We start from the raw sequence: 17,123 nt of genomic DNA, 5'->3' as shown, positions 1-17,123 counted from the left end.
TGACTGGACGTGACTTATTGCCTGAGTTGCTGCAAGAATTTGATGATCTTTTTAATGAGCCAAGTGGACTACCACCAGAAAGAAGTCATGATCATCGTATTCCTTTGATTTCTGACACAGCAGCGGTGGCTGTTCGTCCTTACCGTTATCCACAACTCCTGAAGGATGAGATTGAACGACAATGTGCTGCAATGTTGGCCCAAGGTATCATCCAGAAAAGTGATTCTGAATTTTCTTCTCCAGTATTACTTGTCAAGAAGCAAGATAAAACTTGGCGTTTTTGTGTGGATTACTGAGCCCTTAATAGCAAAACGATAAAGAACAAATATCCAATTCCGGTGGTGGATGATCTTCTTGATGAGCTCAAAGGGGCTCGCTTCTTCACCAAACTGGATTTGCGTAGTGGTTATCATCAAGTTCGCATGCATCCTGATGATGTCAAAAAAACGGCTTTCCGAACCCACCATGGCCATTATGAATTCTTGGTGATGACCTTTGGATTAACTAACGCTCCAGCAACGTTTCAGGCCTTAATGAATGACATATTGGCTCCCTTCCTACGACGGTTTGTCCTTGTATTTTTTGATGACATTTTGATATATAGTTCTTCTTGGGCAGAACATCTTTAACATGTTAGAGCAGTTTTGTTGGTGTTACAAGAACACCAAATGGTGCTTAAACGATCCAAGTGTCTCTTTGGTGAAGAAAAGGTGACTTATCTCGGACACATTGTTTCTGCAAGTGGGGTGGCCATGGATCCTAGCAAGGTAGAGGCTATTGCGGAGTGGCCTCAACCTCGCACTATGCGCGCTCTTCGTGGATTCTTAGGCCTCACTGGTTACTACCGAAAGTTCATTGATGGCTATGGTGCCATAGCATCTCCTCTTACCAAGCTTCTGAAGAAGGAAGGGTTCACATGGTCCTCTGAGGCCCATGGTGCTTTTCTAGCGCTAAAGAAGGCCTTAGTATCTGCTTCCTTGCTACAACTTCCGGATTTTACTAAACGATTTATTATTGATTGTGATGCCTCTGGTGTGGGTTTTGGTGCTGTTTTACACCAGGGAGCAGGACCAATTGCTTTCTTTAGTTGTGCAGTGGCTCCTCATCATGCGAAGCTTGCAGCTTATGAGAGAGAATTGATTGGACTTGTAAAAGCTGTTCGTCATTGGTGACCTTATGTTTGGGGATGATCCTTTACGATTCGCACAGATCATTATAGCTTGAAATTTCTTCTTGATCAGCGGTTGTCTACTATTCCACAGCATACTTGGGTCAGTAAGTTATTCGGGTATGACTTTGAAGTTGAGTTCCGGCCAGGAAAACACAATGGAGCTGCTGATGCTTTATCTCGTCGTGAAGAATCAGCAGAATTACACGCTATTTCTGGCCCATCTTTTGAAATATTTGATTTATTGCGACAAGAGACCAACACACTGCCAGAACTCATTACCAAAAGGGATCAGATTCAGGCTGGTTTACTTACGACAGCTTGGTCTTTAGTGGATGGTTTGGTCACCTTTGAGGGCAAGATTTATGTTCCTACAGCTTCTGCATGTTGGCCCTTGCTCTTGGCTGATGCGCACGGGATGGGACATGAGGGAATTCAGAAGACTCTCCATCGCCTACGTGCATCATTTTACAATCCTCATGCCAGTTCATTAGTGAAGGATTATGTTAAGAGCTGCTTGGTATGTCAATGAAACAAGACTGAACATCTACATCCTGCAGGCTTACTGCAACCTTTAGCAGTTCCTTCTGCTGTTTGGGAGGATATTTCAATGGATTTCATTGAGGGTCTTCCTTGTGTTCGAGGGAAGTCAGTCATTTTGATGGTGGTTGATTGTTTTTCTAAGTATGCCCACTTTATTGCTTTAGGACATCCATACACGGCTCTCTCAGTCGCAAAGGCATTTTATGATGATATCGTCCGCTTGCACGGTATTCCTTGTTCTATTGTGAGTGATAGAGATTCAGTTTTTACTAGCACATTTTGGAAGGAATTATTTCGCTTCACTAATACAAAGTTAAATATGAGCACAGCCTTCCATCCGCAAACTGATGGTCAATCTGAGGTGGTTAATCGCATCATCACTATGTATCTTCGTTGCCTTTCGGGAGATCATCCAAAGAATTGGTTACAGTGGCTTCCATGGGCTGAGTTTTGCTATAACTCTTCCTATCAAACTTCCCTTCGTGAGACACCTTTCAAGGTTGTGTATGGTCGAGATCCTCCTACTATTTCTGCTTACCAGCCAGGGTCTTCCTGTGTTGTGGCCGTGGACAAATAGATGAGGAGTCGAGATGAATTTTTGGTTGAAATTCGAGAGAGACTTCTTCAAGCTCAGGACTATATGAAGAGTTGGTATGATAAATCTCATCGCGACATTGAATTTGAGGTTGGTGAATGGGCATGGCTACGGTTACACCATCGCATGGCAGCTTGTATTACAGACCAAGCACACTCTAAACTTGCCCCAAGATTTTATGGCCCTTTTTTAATTGAGGAGAGAATTGGTCATGCTGCTTATCGCCTCAAGCTTCCTCCTCGAGCTCGTATTCACAATGTTTTTCATGTGGCTTTACTAAAAAAATTTGAAGGTGTGGCCCTAACAGATATTGTTCAGGTTCCTGACATTGTTCATGGCCGGGTTATCCCTGCACCAGCTGCTGCTATCAAAGCTAGGTGGAATCAAGGAATTCAAGAAGTTATCATACAGTGGGTAGGTTCATCTCCAGAGGAGGCTAGCTGGGAAACGCTGGACCATTTTCACGAAGCTTATCCCAGTTTCCAGCTCGAGGACGAGCTGTTTCATGAGGAGGAGGGAAATGTTATAGACCGGCGTTATGGAATCAAATACCATAGGAATAGGAATAATCAGTAGATATATCTAATTCTAGTTGGTTTAGGATTCTGTTTCCTATTCCTAGTTTGTCTTAGATTTCCTAAATATTAGATTGGCACCTAGTATATATAAAGGGGGCCTGCTATTGTATTAAGGACTAAGCAATAAAGATATTAAGGGCCTTGCCCACTAAGTCAATCAGATCAGAGCCTCGGTCTTCCGGAGAAGCCGGCGACTTGAGGGCGATCTTCCCTATCAATCCTCTATTTCCAGCCATAATAGTATCATAAGCATATCCGTTATACAGTACTGAAGAATTGTAACCACGTCATCAGATTTGATAAAGAAAAAAAGTTTTCTTGAATCTACTTTAACGCTCTGAAGCACATAAAGTCTCGCACCCATCACACTTAAAAAAAAAACATAATTTGATTAATTGCAGGGAAGGTCGACGCAGTATGTCCATTTCACTTCATGGACAATGCAACAGAGAATGCCCATATGATGCAAAACACTACAAAAATGTTATGTTGCTGCTGCAGCACCAGCGGCAAATTTACATCTCGCCAAGACTGATAAAACGTATTATTTCCTTTCCCCTCCGCGGACAAGTAGTATAAAGTAAAAGATTCACCCATGTCTTCAGAATCTCTTCATTGATAAAAACTACAGGAAATGAAGCTGCGTTTCGACAGTCAGATAGGGACACCATAGTTCACAATCTTCGTGAGGGTGTTGTTAAGTACTCTCTTCTCCTTCTTCACCTGAGAGGCTAGGCCAGATATCTGCAATTAAAAAAATAAGCTTGCTATAAATTAACATTACAGAACTCCCATCTTCAAAATACTATCTTATCTTTAGTGTAAAACTGGTTTGTGATAAAATAATGTAATGCTGCAATTATGAGATATGAAACCATGAAAAATAATTTCTGCACACTACTTATAAAATCGATGCCGACATTGACTGAAAAAAACTTGGCAAAGAAATTAGCCAACAGATTTGCACAACATGGGAAAAAAACAAATTGCAGTGACAGCTTCAACATCACCTAATCGTTTCAGTAAACATCATAGTGTTCAGATACCAGAAAATATACTGACCTCTGATCGAAACTCAGATGCATGTGCTCTAGGAAGCTGATTGAGAATGCTCTTGAGACCTATAGGACACAACTCATTATATGTCAAATTCAAGATGAGGCAATTTCCGCTCTAAAATTCAAATTGACATAGGAAAAGGCAATAGCGCAAGAAATTATTACACACCTACTGCTTGCTTCTCAATATCACTTATTTGGTTCAGCTCACTTTGAATGGCACGCCCTTCTTCCCTGAAACAAGTAGACAGCAAATCCAATGCTGTATTAGAGAAGGGAAGACAAAAATAAATGGTAAAAGGCTTTAAAAAATAGGCTTGCCTGAGTGTGTTCCATCCTTTCTGAAATCTTTTTTCAGCAGTTGCTGCTCTATCCTGGAATGCATACACAAAATCAGACATGAAGAATGTTTGAACTTAAATGGCCAATTTGACAACAGATGGTTCAGTTTTCAACAAAATAAAGAAATATACCAGCAACTTTTGGCTTTCATTGGACACAAGATTGACAGTTTGTCTCATGTGATTCACGTCAGCTTGGATGCCAGAAAGTAGGGTCTGCAATTTGGAAACTTATGAAATACAATCAACATAGGTTGTATTCATTCTAAAGAAAATCAACCCTGTATTTTTTTTTCATGAATGTAGGTAGCATGCATGAATTTCATTAAAAAAATGTATGCTAGTTTTAGACGAATTTGTGTTTCGCTCTGTTTCAGAACAAAGAATTGTATCACAACATGTCCATGACAGTAATAATGAGCACTAAAGCATTACATCTGATAGGTTCGAACTGTGAAGCTAGTCAGCAAGTAGTAAGGAGGTGACAATCTGTAAACAAGATGGTGTATGCAACTTTCGAGACATGGAGGTAGGCAGGTAGCAAGTAGCAATGTCAAGAATTCATAGAAATGTTATAGCTAGACAGGCAGTCAGTGCGTACCTCCTTGCTTACAAATATGCGTCGCACCCGTTGGATCAGGTAGCTCCTTGGCCCTGCAACGAATTTAGTCACACTAAAGTTAGTGATATATAAGAAAAGGCCGAACATTTTAGATTCTTGAAACAATCACAGACCAAACTTGCATCAACATCCTTGTCTCATCAGATGCTAGGCAACTAGCTCTGCATGTACAGGCTTATAATTTGAAAGTGAATTTCACAACACTCTTATAGAATTAATGAAATCCAATTAATCAGAATAATGTGATGATTATAATAAGACAGGTTGAACTGAATCTGCTTGTGATTTCTAAGTTGGATCTAATTAATTAGCTCAAGGAGGTCTCAGTACATTTCAATCAACTATAAGTAGCATGATAAGAAATCACTTCCAATAGCGTATCTTTGTTGTTACAAAAAATATTAAGGAACACTTTGCTCCAACATTCTAACTTGTGTTACATAAAAGGATTCAATGTATTTTTAACATATGGTACTGACAGGTACCCTCTTCATATCATCTAAAGTGTATCATGTGTAAAGCATTACAGAAGCAGGTATTCTTTTGTGAATGTAACAAACAAGAAGTAAGCCACCAAAGAAATGACTTTCAGGAGATGGTATTTACTTTTGAAGAGCACAATTCCAGCAATTGCTGTGGAGCCTGCAGCAATTCCCGGATGCTCGATGGCCATGATGGCACCCTCTGCAAACACGGTAACTGAAAGTCAATAATTGATCGAACATCAAAAGAACAGAACCATGTTAGACAACACGATCTATAAGCAATCGAAATTCAATTGTTATACATAATAAAACAGGCCAACAATACAAATCAATCTGTAAATTTCTGGATTTTGAGTTACGGAAGTAACAGGAAAATGCACCTTTGATCTTGCCGAACACCACCTGCTCGTGAACCGTGTACTCCTTCTTTATCCATTCGAACTCCTCCTAACATTAGAGATTAGAGGGGGGAAAAGGCCAAAAGAAATCGAGCTTTAGCAAATTTGCTGAGATCGGAGCGAGTGGGGAATGGGGGGCAAGAAGGTGGCACCTTTGCGATGAGCGTGAGGCTGGGGAAGGCGGCGAGGGCGTCGGCCTTGGCCGAGGAGGCAGCTTCTGCGGCGGCGATGGCGGTTGACTGAGAGTGGGCGATGGCGGTGTCCATGGCAGCCCTAGCTGCGGAGGCCATATCGGCGCCGAAGGCCTCGCCACGGCGAGTGAAATCCGCGGCCGCGGCCGCAGCGGAGGCGGCAGAGGAGGCAACCATGGAGGAGATGGAGCCGCCGCTCTCCGGCGGCGGCGGCGGCGGCGGCGGCGAATCGCCGGTGGTCGAGGGCCCGTCGGTCATGGTGGTGCGTGTGAGTCGGAAGATCCAATGGGCCGAACCAAAATCTACCAAGAACTTTTGCGTAGTGCTTTTAATGCGCTTTCTAACTTTGAAAACGTATTTTGGATACACGTTTTCTGGGTAGGGCTTTTTTCTTCCTTTTTCTTTTCTTTTGCTAAATAAATTCTATATATAGCTCCACAAAGTTGACAGTTGAGTATACACGTTGCGAATGCTAAGCTAGAACATATATAGAAGGCATTGGCCGAATATGAAGGCCCGTTTGGTAGGACTCCAAACTTTAACTCCGGTGGAAGATAGCTCTCGTTGGAGTTGAAGACGCGTTGAAAAGTGTTTGGCTGGTTTTAGATTCAGATCTGAAAAAAAAAATTGTTGCCTCTTAACAATATTCAAGTATTCATTACGGCATTCGCTTTAAGCGTCAGTGCGTCACACATACTGTTGCAAAGGAAAAATGATGTGATGGTATATGTGCTAGGACGAAGATCTTAGAAACAGAGAGTACCCGCAAAAGCTTCACTTGTCGATGTCTTTATCCGAAATTCCTTCCTGAATCATTATTGGAGTAATTTTAATCAGCTGATGCTAAAACTGTCATCCCTATCACATCATCTGAGAACATATATAATTACGTGCTCTATTTGGACTACACGATGCTGTCATCGTAACTAAAATAGCTATAAGCATCAGTAATGCCATTTAGGTCTCAACTCCTCTTCTTCCTCGGTCAACTCCTGGTATCTGTACCATTGCGATGCTGCTTTACCAACAGGCAATGGAGGTCGGACAAAGATCTCAACAGGCTTGGGAACATGTACTCTCAAATGCAGTTCACCACTCTCATTGTCTTCTTCCTCAGCACTCTCATCTGGGTTGCTTGATGGCACACCAAGTGGCTCAACCGCAACCCACCCGAGACCAGAAATTGCAATGTCACAAGCAGGTCTGCACAACAAACATATCCTCAAATGTCAGTAACATATGAAAGCAGATGCTTGGAGAGAACACACACCATATTCTTCATGAAACATGAGATCTGAATTACTCAACCACTAATTGTCTGATCCTAAAGCCCCCTGGTACTGCATGCTAGGTGAATAATTGAAGCCATCTTGCATCTTGCAAGGAGTTACCTATCAGACTCTTCGTATTTTATCTGCAACTCACGAACACCCTGCAGACCAACCCATCCTTCAGCCTTCTCTTTGCCAGCTGGGGGAGTCAATGTAACTCCAACTTCTCTCTGGAAAGGTGAAATAGACAACTCGTTAAATAAAAAAGCCATTTCGAACCCCACCCTGATCAGCAGAACACATACTATTATTATTTACCTGATTCACATAGCACATAGAACAGAAGCTGGTTTAATTAGCGGCTATTTTACATGTTATGGTCTTCAGTTTTCTTAGATGAACAGAAATATAGAAAGCATGAACTATGGCAAATAGATGCAGTTATTATACCATCCATAGAGATTTCAAGTGAGCATCGGTGTGGAAGGCATGGAAGTCATATGAGCATATATATTTAAAGGAAGAGGTATGTATGTGGGTTGCAAATACTAATCTAAATTTGATAGAACTTTGAGAACAAAACAGTATGCCAGTAGCTTGATGCTTTCTAAGTAGCTCAACCTAGCAACAAATGATTAGCTGCATACTGTTGTCTGATTAGCAAACACAGGTGTACCTCATAAAATTCATCTGCTTCTGTGGTTGGGACCATATTAATCTTTAGCTTCTTGGGTCCATAGAACGTCAGTCGTGTGCGTGGAAGAGCCTAGATTGATTGATTGATTGATTGATTAATAATCAGTGGTAAGTACTACAGAATGGAAAAAAATAGAAGTGGTAGAAAATTTTTGGAATTGAAATTGGGCTCAACTAGGCACCTTGACAACATCAATACGGACTAGTCCACCCCAGAATAATGAATTCCCACTCAATCCAACATCTGTATCATTAGCCTGAACACAACATTATATTCTGAAGAAAAGATTAGTGTGCATGTTTTGAGAAAGAAACATGTGTGCCACTGAATACAAATACATACAGGAAAACACCGCGCCCTTAGACGACTTTGTGGTGCAAGAGAAGGCAGATCATCAGCATGGATAACTGCTGCTTGCCGGTGGTGAAGATGGACTCCAGGTGTATCATATAATTTCTGCATGTATTCAAGATTATTATAGTCCTTCATGTGTCAGAGAAGTATAATAATTGGTTGGGCATGTTAGCAATATATAAGACAACATTTAAGTTCATTCTCTAGCTACATAGATAAAGTTGGTACAGCAGGTCAACAAGAAAATTTGGCATATTATATATCTTAAAACTAAAGTGTACAGAGTAAAAGATGGAACCGTACCCCGCCTCCTAAAAATGCTTCAATTTGAATAGGACCAAGGGTCGTTCCAGGAACAGCAGATTGTATCGGCTTGTATTTTTGAGCTGCAGCTGCCACTGGATCCTTATATGCCATCGTCCCTACAAATTATGGTCTCTAACTATTAGTGTAACAAAGAACAGAATGAGCGAACAAAACAAGTAATAGGTTGAAAAAGGGAGACAGCAATAGTAGTCAAGAATGGTAAGAACATACTTAGCATAGCACTTATAAATGCAGATTTCCCAACATTTGCTGAACCCTGTAATGGTGTACTAGATTCATTAGGCATAAATAAATTACTCATGTTATTTGAAGCATTATGAATTGCAAGGTTCAATCGTTCTGTGTAAATAATGAAAAATGAAGGAGAGAACCTGAAGATGGGTCTATGTATGTTAGTTAGTGGGTAACATCCAATTCTGAATCTTTCCATAATATTACTAACATAATGATCAGGTATCAATAGAACATTATAAGCATCAAGCTATCAACATTTGTCGATATATGAATGCAGCTTGTTAGGTTTGTACAAATGGCAGCAAGCTTAGTGTTTTGCCATACAAAAATACAATGGTATGCCTGTAAAATCTGTAGCACAAGAGTTCATAAATAATTGAAAAAAGGAAATGGAGAGTGCTTATTGCTTACCAGTATATATACATCTCGGCCCTAACAAGAAAGGAAGAACAACATTATGATCAGTATTATGAAATCTATAACAGCCAAGGAAGTGAAGAAATAAGTGTACATATGACACAATAAAAACTACCATTCAATTGTGCAAGGCAAGTGTGGGAAAAGGCTTACAGGGGGACAGGTTAGCACAATATAACTGGGAAAACAAATACAGATTGCATGCTGACCTTCTTTTCCTGCTGAATCTCTGATATAACCCCAGTGACGCCAACGAGTGACTTTGAGCTTGTCAAATGGACACTAAGTACGCTACAGATGCCAAGAAGCACGCTTAATTTCCAATTAATGAAATGGAAAACCTGATGCAATAGTTACTGGAACAGAAAGAGGGGCGAAGAAGTTTTACTTGAGCTTCTTCTTGACAACTGCCTCAACAACCCAGTCGCCAATGCAATTCAAATCTGTATCTCTAGGAAGGAGATCAACCTACAATTACAAAAGAATGAGCTTTTAATCCTGAAACACGAATATGCATGCAGTATGTAGAAGAATCACCTTTGTGATGACTAGTATAATAGGATTAGCACCAGCAAAATCGCGCACACGCGCCAGGAAGCTCCCATTGAAGTCAACTATGTCAACCTGCATGTAAACAGCGAGAATGAGCGGCAAGAGGCAGACGCATAGAAGATGTGAAGGATTTGCATCAGCCATTGCGTTTGATTACATTAGAGGGCAGGGCAGGGCATGTTGTGATTTACCAGCTTGATAATCAAAGCTTTCTCATGACGAAGGTAGGAGAGCTTGTCCCTGAGTTGGTCCGCGGAAACGAACTGCTTCCCTCCAGGATAGCCGCCATGGCCACCAACAGCAGTGATCATGTGGCCATGAGACAAGAGCTTGCATCTCCCACATAGCACGGTTCTCAGCTGATGGTGTCTCTTCTTCTGCTCGCATCGCATGCATTCATATGCATATTATTACTTACTACGTAGGAGTAGTAATCATGTCATGGGTGGGTGGAGAAGGAAGAATTAATAGTACTACCAGGTCGTAGGTGGCGGGGTGGACGTAGCCGGGCGCGGCCTCGTCGGCCGTCTGCAGCGGCGCGCCGCAGCCGTAGCAGGCGGCGGCGGAGGGCTTTCGCGCGAGGGCCTTGCGCTTCTCCCGGCGGCGGCGGCGCCTCTCGGCGTCCTCCGGAGCGAGGACGCGGGCGGCGGCCTCGGCCGCGAGCTGGGTGCCGAGGAAGCGGTCCCCGCGGGATGGCGCGGCGGGGCCCGCCCCTTCCGGAGGTGGCGGGGCGGTGGAGGCGGCGCGCGTGGGGGAGAAAGAGGAGGGGTTGGGGGCGAGCTGTGGCTTGGGGAGGGAGAGGGAGAGGAAGAGTAGCCGCTGGCTCAGGCTCAGCAGAGGAGGCGCCGCCATTGCCGCCGCTGCTCTACTAGTACTAGGAGCAGGAGGAGGAGGAGGGAGTTATTGTTTCTCCTCCCTTATCCAATCCACGCCACGCTTCACTCACGTCGTCACGGCTTGTGCATACCAGGTTTCCCAAACCACCGAGCTGGGGTTACCGCGCAGCACGTGATAATCGTGTAAAATTTATCAAAAATTTAAATTATTTTTAAAATTTATTTGAATTAAAGGAGATTACCGCGGTATTTTCTATTACCGTACCCCCATGGTAAGGACGGTAACCGCGCGGTTACCGACGGTAACGTAAACCCTGGTGCATACCCACTCTACATGTGCACTCCCTCCGTTAGCTTTTGTTTTTTTAAGAGGGAGTATAGTATAGGCATATGTATATATATGGTCCGCATAATACGGATTAAGTAGAGTAGTATTATGCGTCATGTTCCAATGGAGTACTCCTACTTACTGTGTTAACAAAATCGGAAAAATGCTTCACATCAGCCGTCCAGGTGGAAGGAAGAAATCGAATGTACACATCAATTGGTGTAAGTGCATCCGTGCATGCACTCAGATTTAGGAAAACTGTTCATAATGGTTGAGAATTCAAATATTTCTTTCCTCCAACTATTTATCCAAACTATGAATAAATTATGTAGTTGGATTCATTATAATCAAATCTTCGAAACAATATCCCACATCATTGTATTCTGATGACCTTTTTGACTCTTTTTAGTGTTGCACACGGTGTTATTGGAATGTTTCAATAAATATTGGTTGATGTTTCAGATAATTTGTAATGTTGCATGTGGTGTTTTTCTATGTTATAGGAAGATCACCGTAATAAGATCTCACATGATCCGATGAAAAAAATTGTGTGTGTGTGTTTTTCAGCAGGTGCAATTAGATTTTCACGTGTGAGAAATAAACGTTTCAAATGGAATTTCACTTTGTATTACAAATTTTAAGTTTACTGTTGCAACAAAATGTCGATCACAGTATTATTTAGATGTTTTAATAGATATTTTCTTATGTTTCACTAATTTTTTGTAACTGTTGCACACAATATACTTGATGAAACATTTAAATAATACGATATGCAACATCCACAAATAAGTAATGAAACATCATAATATATTTATTGATCCCGTGTGCAACAGTAAAACAACATCTATCAGATAAAAAACTTAAAATGTGCAACATAATCAAATTCTAGATGGAACATTTATTTCTAACACGTGAAACATTAAATCTTAATGATTAAAACATATATAATTTTTCAATCAAAATATAACGTTCTGAGATCTTGTTGTAAAGATTTAATTATAACGAATACAGCCATATAATCAAAATGACAATCAAATAAATAAAAATAATTCATCTCAAAGTTTACTAGTATGTGTTAATCAATGCATGTATGTAGTATCATCATGCATGTAGCAGTTATGTGATCAGCTTGCTAATATGGTACTCGGGTAGAGTTCGATATTTTGAGTTACATCGGACGTCCGGGCGGTAATCTCCTCCAGAAAATCGGTTTAAATAAACCATGCATGCATGAATGTTGGTTAATTCCGTCGTACTGAAATAAACAACGTTGGTGGTCGTCGTCGGCAGAGCAGAGGCTGCTAGCTGGTGGCGGTGGCCTTTACACGGACTCGCCGCCGACGGCCGGGATGACACGAAATATTGGATTGATCAGTTTCCAGCTAGCTATATTAATTTCATCTGACCTTATATTATTCAACACAAAATTGGTTTTGGAGCTATGCATGGTCGAATCGATCTACTGCTAACAGCAAGGTGTGTGTTTAATTGCGTCAGTGGGACACATCCGTGCAAACCGTTGCAGCAGTGCTATATAGCTCAAATCAAATTAAATCTATGAAATGGTCGTGGTCGGATTCATCTAGTAATTTAACACACGGGACGGCACTTCCTTCCCCTGTTCAAAATTCACAATTAAATTCAGACCACATTAATCCGAACATTATGCAAGATACTTTGTAGCTACAAACAAAGTACGTACAGGCAAATAAAATTAACAATGCATTTTGTGTGTACATGAAACGCTCAAGCAGTGTCTTGTATGATGCCTTCGCTGCTCACTGATATAATACTCCCTCCGTCCCTAAATATTTCACGCCGTTAACTTTTTTTTTAAATATGTGTGACCATTCGTCTTATTCAAAAACTTTTTTAAAATATGTAAAACTATATGTATATATAAAAATATATTTAACAATAAATCAAATGATAGGAAAAGAATTAATAATTACTTAAATTTTTTGAATAAGACGAACGGTCAAACATGTTTAAAAAAGTCAATGGCGTCAAATATTTAAGGACAAAGCGTACACACGTAATAGCAGACATCATTCGCCTAATTGTACTTTTTTTAAAGAATGCCTAATTGTACTAACTAACCTCGATGGACGCATGGGGCAGCATCATTTTTCTTTAAAACATCTTGCACCATTTAAAACTTTGTTATACGGTTTATACTATATCACAAATAAACTAGTAATCCGCTCCACATCATACCTGAGGGCGACAAACATCAACCTTCACCAGCGCCGCCGCGCCACCCCATCCATCCAGGGGGCCATGGCGTCCGGGTGGTATCTCGTCGTTGCCAGACTAGCTACCATGGCTGCATGGGCACGGGGCAACTTCGACGCGGTTGTGACGATGGGGTGTGTCGGGGATGGCCTCGACAGTGAGCTTCTGCTTCTACGACACCATTGGACCTATGCACCGTCTTCGCCACTGCAACCGCCGGCGGTAGTTGTGATGGGATTTAATTTCTTCTCTGCCCAACACCACGACGTGCCAGATCGACACCAGGTATGGTTTGCAACAAGTTCGGCTAGTTGTATGCCCGTGCTCGCTATGGCTGTCGGATCTTCTCTTCCAACTGGATAAGTGCTTTGTTTAGGTCAACAATTAAGTGAAGCGGAGGCTATCATGTCGATCCAAGCGAGATCAAACAAGGGAGATTTGACCTAGCTAATGAAGTGCGTTGTGGCACCCTCCCATCTAGTTGAGCCAACGAGTTCCATTCTCATAATATATCAGGCAAGACACTGTGATATATTCGTCCGTAGTTTTTCCTTTTTCCAAGATTTCGGCTTGACGATGACTTGACTTCTTCCATTAGCCCGGTGGTGGTGTGTAGAGGAGGCTTGCACTTTGTCCATATTGGCTGCACATCGTAGATCATGCTCATTTCATCCAGACGGTGGCACAAAGTAGTGACAATGACTCCGGGATGAAAACTCTTATCTAGTTTATCTATATTCAATGTCAATGCTTGTTTGTTATTTTCTTATTGAAGGTGTCATCTCGGGCTTTGGATGAAAATCTCGTCTTGTTCCGATGGCAATGGCACACAAATGTTAGGACCTTCTTAGAGGTGTTGTTTTTTTACTAGATGCTTAGGATTCTACCGGTATAAGATAACATAATATGTTTATGTTTGGCTTTGGTTTCTTTTGTCCTTGGTTGTGAGTTTCTCTGGTCGATGTAGAAGTTAGGTGTAATTTCATTTCTAACGAAATTCTTCTCATTATTAAAAAAATATGATGTTGATTTTTAAGGTATTTTTGATCATTAACCTTATTAAAAATATGTAATTGTTACTTATTTTGATACGACTTTACTAATGAATACTTATATATTTGTTCATGTCCGTGGAAAAAAAATAAAATGTTAAATATATGTCAAAAGGTTAACAAAATTATATATTAGAAAATGAAGGTAGAGGTAGTATATGGCACGAAGTACATATATTCGATAGGTGACGTAACTACCACAGTAACGTAATTTCGATAGGTACTGTGTGCACTGAAACTTTTCGAACGCATGTAGAGTAGCTAGTACTATACACTATGCGATGAAGATTTAAAAAACAGTAGATAAAATACTGTGCAAATGGATTTATTAACCTGTACATGTCGGGACGAATGGCAATTAATTAATTAATTAACGGCGTACATATACGAGTATGTAGCAGGGAATTAATCAAAACTAGTGTAAACGAAAAAGAAAAGAAAAACACTAGCTAGCTAGTGATCCAAATCTGCCAATGTACGTGCGTCCATGCGTGCGTAGGGGCCAGCTATGGTTTTTGTTTGGAGACATTTGGCGTACTTTGATTTAAAGGAAACACATAAAAATTTTAGAGAATTTTAATCATATAGAAAAATTTTATATAAATTTTATATGGAATGGACAATACTATAAAGATTTTGAAGAAAATTTAGCAATAGTTTCAACCTTTTGAGAATCTTTCCTTTGAGTCGATCTATCTATCTCATCCGATTCCTACAATTTTTCCCGCGGTCCAATCAAATTCCTATGTTCCCATGCTTTCCACTTACATTACTATTAAAAATCATGTGTTTTTATATTCCTTCCTTTTCTTATTCGTGCGATTCAAAGTAACCCTAAGCTGCAATAGCTAGCTAGCCAACATTGCCTATTGCACGCGACATACTCCTATTTCAAAATAAAAACATTCTTAGTATTCATACAATAATAAATCTCTCTTCGTTTAATTTCTTATCACATTCGATAAAAATCATCTCTTAACTTTTTCATCTACTTTGTTATCTCGAGTGTTTATTTTTCCATATCAGTTGGCTAAAACTTTAAATATATCTATATTTTAAAACGGGAGAAGTAGCTGGGACAGCTAGCAAGAGCATAGAGATAGAGGGGAGGAGGGGACAGCAGTGCAATGTGGCAATGTATTGCTACTGTCCAATGCAGGAGGACAATGGTCGGGGTGGAGCAGCATGTACTCCTACACTTGATTTTATTATTGTCCGGACTCCGGACGGTCCAGCAGGTCCATGCGTGAGCGTCCTCCTCCCCATAGCTTCCTCCGATCCCTTCCTCGCTCGATCGATCCTGAAATATCGGATCACGGGTATATTAATATATCTACTATTTTCATCCATGTATATATGTGTATCGATCCTGACACACATCACTACTACAAAATCGACATTCATTATATTAACTGTTGATATCACACATCACTACTACAAAATCGGTATTCATTAGAGGTAAAAATGGGTTTAAGTTAGCTGGCAATTTGCGGCGCCGTCAGCAACCGAAGACCAGTGAAAATCATTTTATAATTAAGTCGTGTACGTGTGTTACGTATGCATCATGTATCAATTTTTAATTGTCTAAGCTGGTATATATTTTACAAAGGTGCAATAATAAAATTGATGGTCACAAATATAACGCTTAAACTTAAATTAGGTAAACTATATGTGGACACGAGACGCGTCCATGAAAGTGCAGAAAGCAAACAACGTATTACGAAATCTGAATAGAGATAAATAGAACACATTCTACTAATATATGTTTCAAGACGGGGGGATGAGAGTACTGCCTAAGAAACCATCACATGGCTAAAATGTACTAGTGTGATAATTTGAGACGGGCTCCATATACAGTTATACGTAGACGGCTGTATAGCCCATAGTGTCGCGTAGATTAGTCTCGAAGGACAGTATATAACACTTTTTTGTATAATTAACTCTGTTATATGAAATGATAATTGAAAAATAAGCAAGGTCAACATGGGTAGACTTCAATTCAATATATAGCTATACTAATGCGGCTTTAGGATAAACTAATAATCCATCCGACAGCGTAGCTCCAAAAGAAAAAGGCCAGGTTGCCGGCGGGGCGACGTATGATTGTATTGAACGCAAGTTAACTTGCATGGTTTGTGTGATAGTACATAGGAGGGCACAGGCATATGTGAACGAATTACTGTTTTGAAACGAACTAGCTACGCCATTTTGTTTTGAAAACGTATGGAGTAATTATTAATAATTGAAATGGAGTCGAGGCGAAATTTGTATATGACCATCGACATCGATCGAAAATGGATCGAGATCGGGGGTATAGGAATGAGCAAACAAAATGACAATGAACAGTGAATTAGGCTAGCATGCAGTGCAGAGGAGGAGGGATGGGGTGACGTACAGTGGGCCCGGGTGGGGGATTGACAGTAACGGGTCAGGGCTGTCGGTGGGCCTGGGGTGGGCCAAACTCACCTTCAAGCCCACTGGGCCCCACCCACAATAGTATCGATCCTCCTCACTGTAGCAATTTTTGTCACTTGTGCATGCCGTCGTCCTCTCCATCTGCCCCCCACTCCTTCCTTTTCTTTTCCTTTCCATCCATTTCCCCCTCTCTTTTTTTCCAGATACATATACAACACGTATATACATTATTGATATAAATGTGTACGTACACATTTATCTGCATACGGTGCATTTGTACACATTACATACATCATACATGGTATTTGCACACTATACGCTAGCTGTTCGAGAAAACTATACTCATATATATGCATAAAAACTGACTTGCTAATTGTCGTAGCTAATACTTATATTGAATCAATTATGCATCAAGTCCATACATGT

At 40.7% G+C, this 17,123-nt stretch overlaps 2 protein-coding genes across 2 annotated transcripts; both read right to left on the bottom strand.

The window, feature by feature from the left end:
* Positions 1 to 3,279: 3,279 nt before the first annotated feature.
* Positions 3,280 to 6,331, bottom strand: LOC127763227 (uncharacterized). Its single transcript, XM_052287869.1, has 9 exons — positions 5,941 to 6,331; positions 5,771 to 5,837; positions 5,512 to 5,589; positions 4,885 to 4,937; positions 4,416 to 4,499; positions 4,264 to 4,316; positions 4,112 to 4,176; positions 3,947 to 4,005; positions 3,280 to 3,628 (listed from the first exon to the last, which is right to left on the bottom strand). The coding sequence occupies exons 1-9, from the start codon at positions 6,235 to 6,237 to the stop codon at positions 3,539 to 3,541; spliced, it is 846 nt and encodes a 281-aa protein (XP_052143829.1). The 5' UTR covers positions 6,238 to 6,331; the 3' UTR covers positions 3,280 to 3,538.
* Positions 6,332 to 6,739: 408 nt separating this feature from the next.
* On the bottom strand, positions 6,740 to 10,762 carry LOC127763226 (putative nitric oxide synthase). Its single transcript, XM_052287868.1, has 13 exons — positions 10,309 to 10,762; positions 10,023 to 10,208; positions 9,817 to 9,903; positions 9,668 to 9,747; positions 9,489 to 9,570; positions 9,274 to 9,294; positions 8,839 to 8,884; positions 8,605 to 8,723; positions 8,290 to 8,403; positions 8,129 to 8,203; positions 7,927 to 8,016; positions 7,371 to 7,480; positions 6,740 to 7,182 (listed from the first exon to the last, which is right to left on the bottom strand). The coding sequence occupies exons 1-13, from the start codon at positions 10,681 to 10,683 to the stop codon at positions 6,924 to 6,926; spliced, it is 1,644 nt and encodes a 547-aa protein (XP_052143828.1). The 5' UTR covers positions 10,684 to 10,762; the 3' UTR covers positions 6,740 to 6,923.
* Between the last annotated feature and the right edge of the window lie 6,361 nt (positions 10,763 to 17,123).

Source organism: Oryza glaberrima, chromosome 2 (assembly GCF_000147395.1).
Source record: "Oryza glaberrima chromosome 2, OglaRS2, whole genome shotgun sequence".
NCBI lineage: Eukaryota > Viridiplantae > Streptophyta > Magnoliopsida > Poales > Poaceae > Oryza > Oryza glaberrima.
Note: the sequence above shows the minus strand (reverse complement) of the source record. Positions and strands in the feature narration are given on the sequence as shown.